This window comes from Pempheris klunzingeri, chromosome 13, assembly GCF_042242105.1.
Source record: "Pempheris klunzingeri isolate RE-2024b chromosome 13, fPemKlu1.hap1, whole genome shotgun sequence".
Classification (NCBI taxonomy): domain Eukaryota; kingdom Metazoa; phylum Chordata; class Actinopteri; order Acropomatiformes; family Pempheridae; genus Pempheris; species Pempheris klunzingeri.
Window position 1 is genome coordinate 14,080,563 of NC_092024.1, and position 8,372 is coordinate 14,088,934.

General features: G+C 41.0%; 1 protein-coding gene across 1 annotated transcript; it reads right to left on the reverse strand.

The window, feature by feature from the left end:
• Window positions 1-360: 360 nt before the first annotated feature.
• LOC139212332 (protein delta homolog 1) lies at window positions 361-7,770 on the reverse strand. The gene is made up of 6 exons (XM_070842858.1): window positions 7,717-7,770; window positions 7,204-7,283; window positions 6,924-6,987; window positions 6,312-6,442; window positions 5,458-5,599; window positions 361-1,647 (listed from the first exon to the last, which is right to left on the reverse strand). The coding sequence occupies exons 2-6, from the start codon at window positions 7,253-7,255 to the stop codon at window positions 858-860; spliced, it is 1,179 nt and encodes a 392-aa protein (XP_070698959.1). The 5' UTR covers window positions 7,256-7,283; window positions 7,717-7,770; the 3' UTR covers window positions 361-857.
• Between the last annotated feature and the right edge of the window lie 602 nt (window positions 7,771-8,372).

Genomic DNA, 8,372 nt, shown 5'->3' on the forward strand with positions numbered 1-8,372 from the left:
TTTTTGCATTAATTATGAAATGGCAAATACACAATATGCTTGTATGGAGATGATTAAGGCTGCAACTAATAATTATTTTCATTATTTGTTAATCTGCTGATTATTTTAAGATAGACAGTAGTGGAACATTGGCCTTTTAAAATATCCCACAGCCAAAGGTGATCTTTTTTTATTTATTTTGACCATTCAAATTCCAAAGGTATTCAGTTTACTATCACATCAGACCAAAAAGCATCAAATGCTCACATTTGGGAATCGGAAACCATGAAAAATGATAATTATCAAAATAACTGATAGATAATAGCATTTTCTTAATAATTGCAGCTCGAGTCCGTTATAAAATCTGTGTAAAATTCAAAATCAACTGCATGAAATTCAAAATCAATGGTACAGTTAGTTTACTTATAAATAATGAAAGAGAAATGGTCTAGGTTGCTTGTGCTTTGTTAGAGGCTACTTGACGCAATGACTTCCTCCTCTTGTAATTATAACGCCATTATTGTATTCTAAATCAATGTGTAACAAAGCAGTTGAACCATGGTTGTGAGGTCAAAAAAGTCCTTAAACACAACACAATGACATCTTTTACCAGCAACCAGGGGACTATTTGGTGGAGCATCTTTTATAGTTTCATACATTTTGACATTTAGGCAGTTTTTGAACATTACAATTAAAAGAACATTTACAATCCAGTGTCATGGTTGTCCAGTTAGTCCAGTAGACTGCACATTCAAATACATTCCAGTGTGGTCCAGTGTCTCTCAAGTGTATAACAGCCATAGCATTTCCTTTGCGCTATTTTTAGACATTCATATTAAACTCCTTCCAGAGAGAGGGGAAGAGGCAGAGATGGTTTATCAGATGGAGGTGTAGTGTCTCCCAAAGCTGGTGAGTCTAATCTTCTCAGGAAGGATGATGTTTACTGAGTGCTCCGGCTCTTCCTGGCTCGCGTCGCCGGCTTCTCTCAGCAGGTGTTCCCTTTGCTGCCGAACAAGCTGGCTGTACTTGGCATTAGCCAGCCATGTCTCACATCGGCCAAAAAACACAATGCCTGTAGTGCCCAGGATGACCAGGCAGGTGAGCAGGGCCAGCATGCCGAAGCAGATGAGCTGACCGTGGGTGATGAGAACGCCGGGGGAGTGGACCGTCTCCTTCAGGGTGATCTTGAGAAGGTCTCTCTCAGGCGGTCTGAGAAGCTTGTGGAAGGTGTGAGCAGGGAGGGAGTAGTGCTGCGGAGTCAGCGCAAACACTCTGTGGTCCACCGGCCTGGCACCGACCGGCTTGGACTTGGCCTTCGGTCTGTGCTGCACGGAGCATGTGGGACCTGAAAACCATTTCTGGCAAACGCACCGGAAGGTTCCATCAGATTGATCAACACACGTGCCCCTGTTGGCACAGGGCCTGCTGGCACAGGGTGAGAGATTGATGGTGTCATTACAAGTGAAACCACTGAAGCCATGTGGACAGGCGCATGTGAAGGCCAGACCGTGGTTTGTACAGTTGCCACCGTTGAGGCAGGGGTTCGCCTGGCAGCTGTCAACACTGATCTCACAGAAGTCACCAGAAAATCCGGGGGGACATAAACAGGAAGAGTAAGCCGTTGAGCCATCGGCATCCGTACATGTGCCTCCGTTCTGACAAGGAGAGCTGGAGGACAAAGCAACACAATGTGAATATGCAGCAGGGGAAGTGAAGCTTTCCATTTAGTGCACAGCTTTGCTACAGCATATTTTACCCTGTGGTTATAACACAGCCATCAAAAGGTGGATGTTGATGGGATGTTTTGTCGTCCAGAGGCCATAATTTATGGGGTGTACCTTAGGGGAGTGTCCTGGAGCATTTCTATAAGTATGTATTAATGGATAAAATCTGCCTTGTGCGTGATGTGGCCTTTTTTTATGATCTGGATGGATGTTTAGATATCACAGACATAACACACACAAGAAAAACAAAATACACAAAAATGCAGGATTTACTGAAGTTGCAGGGATCACACAACCGAGACACAAACATCAATTGACACTCAAACACACCACGGACTGGATTCCTTGTAACTTAAAAGGAGGGTACTTATTTAAGGCCCATATGGCTGAGGGAACAGACGTCTTACTAACTGTTTGCAAACAGATGATTTGTAAGGTAGTCAGACAGTAATTACACTAAAAACTACTGTTAATCATTTAGATTTGTTTCTAGATGTCAGCTCTCAGGAGTGGCCATGGCACTGAGAACCCTTAATTTGTCAAGACTGAATTCTTGCCCAGGAAAGCAGCCCTGCTAATGCCACTGTATTATTATTTATTTATTTTGTTGAGGCATAAGTTCAATGCCACTCTCTGGTACAGCAGTTGTCTAAAATAGTTTTTCTTTTATAATTATGCAATGAATAATTATAACTCCTACAGGTTCCACATTATACACTGTTGCCCATAAAGTTGGAATAATTGTTCAATATTTTGTTAAAGCCTGAATACACAGTTTGCAAAGGTTAATTGTGGTTTAAGTTTCACTGTGATATGTTTGGAAGAGTTTGATCAATAAATTTGAGAAGATATACACTTTATTTATCAAGAATAAATCACATTGTCACAATCATTTCATGAGAAGAGGTAAAAAACATTTTATTCCAGCTTTATGGGCAACAGTGTATATTGCTGCTGTCCTTGTGATCAAGGATCCTTCAAGCAACAGCAGGCTGAGAGGGGTTTAACACTCTGGTAAAGCAATGGTTGTTACATGATCAATCTTAAATGCAGGTCAGGTCTGATGAAAATAAGGTTTTATCCTCCACTGTTTTATATGTGAATCAGGGCTGAGCAGGCTTGCTTCATTCAGTATCTGTGCAAACCTGCAAAACAGGTCAAACACTTGATATTATTGTACACAGATTGTTAACGAAATCACACTATGATGATATAATCATCTAAACAAAATCTATCAAATGTAATTGTTCCAAGCAAACTAATTCTTCGGTAGCTATAATTAAAAAGTAACAAAATTAGTCATTGAGATTTTTATTTTATCAAGAATGTTTTCTAACATAATGCATAACAAGTGGAATACGGCTTATTGCATTGAGTTTAAATTTGATTGTTTTCCATGAAATTTTAATGAAATACTGTGATTTTCACAGTGCAATTGTATGCTATATACTGTATATCAGTATCAGAATTACATAGGACTGCAACTAATTTTCATTATCTGATAATCTGGTGATCATTTTCTCAATTCATTATTCTTTTTGGACTATAACATGTCAGAAAGTAATGAAAAACACTTGTTTTGTTCAAACAATAGTCCAAAACCCCAAAGTATTTAGTTTACTGCAGGATATAAGACAAAGAAAAACAACAGATCCTCACAACTGAATACCTGTAACAACAATATGTTTGGCAGTTATGCTTCAAAAATTACTCCATCGATTTATTAAATTGCTGTTGCTGATTGGTTAGGTGATCGTAGAAAATCAATCACCAATCAGAATAACACACTTGATATTATTGCGATATTGATTTCAGCCATTTTGCCCAGCCGTAATGAAAAACTGTGTGAGGCTAATGTTACCCAAATTAAAAATCTGTACCAGTAACCAGATATGAATGGAGTCTTAGCGTTGCCTCTGCAGTGAAGTTGCTCCCACAATTGCAGCGTATCTGATCAATGCAGCCATGCCTCACAACCCAAGTACTGCTACTGATGAAAGCCTGGGATAAAAACAATCAATATCTCTAATAGTAGCTCATGTAATTACACAAAACTCTAACACTGTGCCTACATGAGTCTAAAGAATAATAGCTCTGGCATACTTTGCAGACATCTCTGGTGTCTCATAGAGGAGCTGATTAATGAAACCTCATGCAGGCTTTTTAATGGAGATGAATTCCCCTGGCATAAAGCAAAGCTCCACTCATCTCATTGTGAAAATTATAATAAGACTGAAATCATTATTTTTGAGGAGAGGAGGAGCGCTGTCATTTCACTGACACTGAGCTGTGGGCTATTGAATTTTAGGTGTGTCCTGGTCAATAACAAAGCTGCCAGAGAGAGAACAAACATGGGGGGTTCAGAGTGTGGGGGCTGTGTTGGCTAGCTGTCTCCCCAGAGAGGCTTTCATATGGGTCTGATGGGCAGGACGATGATCAGCCCGTCTGTAATGAAGATGATGAGGCAATTTGTAGAGCTTAAAGGGCCAATGCCCTGTTTTTGTTGGGGATGCTCAGTCAGTCTTGATTAAAAAAGCAAAAATTTGACACCTCTTTTGTTTAGAGCTATTTGTTGTTTCAGTGGTCTGTACAAATGCTATATTCAGATATTCTGTCACACTTCACATGTGTGACCCACGGTGAGTCTTTAGAGGACCCGAAGGCCTGGGTGAACGTGTCTCGTTTCCCCAAATGAAGACAAAACTAATGTTGCATTCAGGTGTTCCTCGTGAGCTCATAAAGTCAAACATTTCCGTTAATTTGCCTTCCAATCGCTTAAATATTCGTACTTACAGTTTCATCATTACATGTTTTACAGTTTGAGCTTAAACATTTCAGTTTAACACAGAATGAACAAATGCCCCACGATGTGCCTGGGTAATGCTAAATATTGTTTATCAACATAACCTCTGTTTATCTGAGATCAGACCCAATAAACAGTGTGGTTAGTGTATATATGTTATATGTACGCATCTATATATGTATATTTAAGTGTATGTGTCTGTGTCAGCACCAAATGACAGACAGACACATTTAGAGACTAGTTGGTGAACCCAGTGGAGTATTTAGCCACCAAAGAGCCAGATATTTCCCTCAGGAGTTGGTAGAGACCAAAAACGGAGCTAAAAGAGCATGAACACTGGTGGCCAGAAACACGACTCCGTATGGATGATAATGTTGCTCTTAACTGCTGCATGTTTGATATCATATTTATCATATAAACTTGATGATTATATGTTGTGGTCTGTAGTTGTTTTCAGTGCCTCCAAGTGGCCAAAAAAATTAGTTATTGCAGGTTTTGTTTTTAGTTACTAATGTTCACCACGAGTACTGCATTCTTCTTTGCCTTTATGCAGTGTCATAGAGCTACAAAATAGAAAATTCAGTCCTCAGAGAAAAGTTGACTTTCTGACAAAAAAATAATGAGCTTGAACACTGGCCAGTTCAGCATGTTGGTATCAAATCATGCCTTTCTGCTTGTCTTACAAATAAACACAAACACACTCTTGCCTGTTACAAGTCACAACAACCAAATTGGCTACTACTGTCTATGATTAGGAGTTCCTGTACATATACACTAGCCTCAGTGTGGGTTGGTTTTCCAATTGTCTGTGTTGGTGATACAGAGAGAGCTGACAGACAGTGGGTCACGTATTGATTATTGCTCCTAATGATTAACAAATGGAGATAAGGTTCTTAAGCATTGGAGTACTCCTTTACTTAAAATAGAAAGTCGAATAGAAGGTGCTGGTACCCGTTTGTGAGACAAAGTCCTCTTCTCAGGTGGCATTTTTCTCCAGTGTAGCCATGGGGACAGATGCACAGGTATCCCCCCTCTCCGGTCTCTATGCAGGTAGCGTTTCCAGTACAAGGCCTGGATGAGCACAGGCGAGTATCTGCCGTTAAAAAAACAGAAGGCGTGCTGTTTTTAGATCTTGTGTGCTCCCTCCCTCTCTCCTTTTTGTTTTCACTCTCTCACTCACACTCGCACCACCACAGCATCTTGTCACCAAGAACAAAACTGAGAACATGAAGGACCGCGTTACACAGGCAGACAGATGTACTGTGTGAGCTGATAAGCAGGTCAAACTGAGCCAGTAGCCCAAAAATATTCTTCTCTCTTTGTTTCTTTTGCTTGAGGGACTCCAAGTAATTTTAATGCCATAATGTTAATTGTAGATACTGTAAGAATTGCATGCTTATTTTAAATGGGGGTATCTGGAATGGAAATGTGGCTTTTAGACCACTTTAACATTTAATTTTCAGCAGCCTCACTGCACCACTTTTGAGGTTCCTGCCATGTGCCTTGCTTGAATAGCACAAAAGCAGCAGTTTATAAGACATATTTCTGCAGTCATTGTGTGGTTTGAGCTTTCATCGTTGACCCAGTTTTCTCCCCATTTTTATTTATTTTTTTTGCTCTAGTCAGAGCCTTTCTAACTTTGCCTGTCTGAACGTACAGTTAACTATATTTTCCAGACACCGGCTTTATTCTGTGGCAACCTGTGTGTCCCTAAGGCTCTATGACTCACCCTAACCTCTGGTGTGTCAGGACGTGTGGGAGGCCGATAGAGATGCGAGTGTCCGGGGAGGCTTAATAAGACTCACCTTGGTCACACAAGCTGCCCACCCAGCCCTCCTTGCAGATACACTGCCATGCCTTCTCACATGTGCCGTGCAGGCAGCCGGGGAAGGGCACGCACTGGTCACAGTTCTCCCCTTGCCATCCTGGTTTGCACCTGAAAAAAGGAATAATGCTGGACTATTAATATACCACCCCCATAGCTTTGCAGACCTGCTTTCGTCCCCATGATGTCTGCAGGCTATTTCTCTTGGAGTAAAAGAGTAAAAGCAGTGTTTGATTATGCAATTCCCTAAATACTAGCAGTGATGGAATACAGTCATTCTTGCGTAGATATGGAATAAATACAGCAGCATTAGCCAGAAAAACCTTTGAAACCATGCACATTATGTGATCACCTGTTTGATAACAAAGCTTTTTACTGTTCACACAAAGGGCTGATTTGGCAGTTGACTTAACACAACACCAAGCGGCAGACAAAATGTGGAGGGAAAAAAACAGAGGGATCCAGTTGGATTGTGATGGCATTTCTCTATGGGAGGAACAGTTACAGCCACGGTGATTTATGGAAACAAGGACGCAAATATGTACAGGGTCAAGGTTATCATCTACACGGGCATCTGAGGCTGTTTTAGTACCTGCACTTCCCCGGCTTCTCACAAAACCCATTTTCCGTGTTGCACCCTGCGCTGCAGTCCCAACCTTTAAGACAGAGAGAAAGGGGCAGCAGCTTGTTTGCATACAAAATAAAAAAAAAAAAAAACACACACACATAAAACATTCAGAGCAATAAAATATTCATACGAATATTGTTTTCTACGCAGCGAGAGAGAAAGAGTTTATTTTTCCCTGAACTGACTCGCATCTCTTTGTGTGTCTGTCAGCTGTCCCAGCGGACAGATCCAAATCCCTCATTACCTTTGGCGACGCCTGTCAGGACCAGAATTAGGACCACCGCTGTGAGATGCATCGTAATTTCAAGCGAAACCTCCTTTGTCCTGCAAAATAGAAAGCGGGTCAAGTCACGAGAGGAGCTCTCTCTCTGTGAGGGAGCGATGTTTTTCCATGTCAGAGAGATCCAATAACTCAAAAGTTAATTTGACGAAAAAAAACAAAAACAAAGCTTTAAATGGAGAATTCAGAGGGCTGCTTTACAGATATGGCAACATTTACGTGGAGCTCTGACACACAATAAGGGCTTATAGTGCAAATCAACCTCACTGCAAACCAAAATATTATTGCAATAATTTAGTCTTTCCTTCTTGAATATCATTGACGCACCTGAACCGCATGCCTCTGCTCCCAGAGGTATCCATTACGCGCAAGCAGGAAAAGGAGAAAAGCCATTTCATTTCAAAATCAACGCAATTTTTCATGTGAAATACCTCATTAACTTAAATTATCTTAAAGGAGCTGGACAATTTGTCTCACCTATGTCGCACCGGCGCTCTGATTCCAGGTGGTTCCGGTCATAATTGATTGATTTGATTTGACTTTTTTTTTTTTTTTTGTAAATCCAAGCGTCGTGCTGTCGAAAGTGATACTACAGGTGAACCGGTGGTCCGGCTGCTGGAGGTTTTTGACGGGACTGCTGCATCGCACGGCGTCCCAGTGCAACACGCTCCTCCCACCTTAAGAGGGAGAATGTGCTCAGCAGTGTGACCCCCGGGAGGAGCGCTGTGGTTGTAGAGTTACAGAGCACATTAGGTGTCCTGACTTTACAAACGCGTTACTCCATGCCTTTGGAAAAGTCTTTCAGGGGAGTGAGCGGGTCCCTGCAGGCCATTAACACACTCAAAACAGCTTATTTCTGCTCCCAGTTCTCTATAAAAACACAATCCAGTCTCCCCTATGCTATCTGAGGGTCTGCCATGACTGGAAGAAGTATTCAGGTCCTTTACTTGTAAAAAAAAAAAAAAAAGAGTATTACTATAATGTACACCACTCCTGCATTCAAAATTACTCAGTGTTATCAGCTAAATGTAGTTAAAGTAAAATGATGATACACTACAATTGCCCTTCAGTGTTACAGTGTTATATATTATAGTACTGGATTATTATTACCGATGTGTAACCTATAAGCAAAG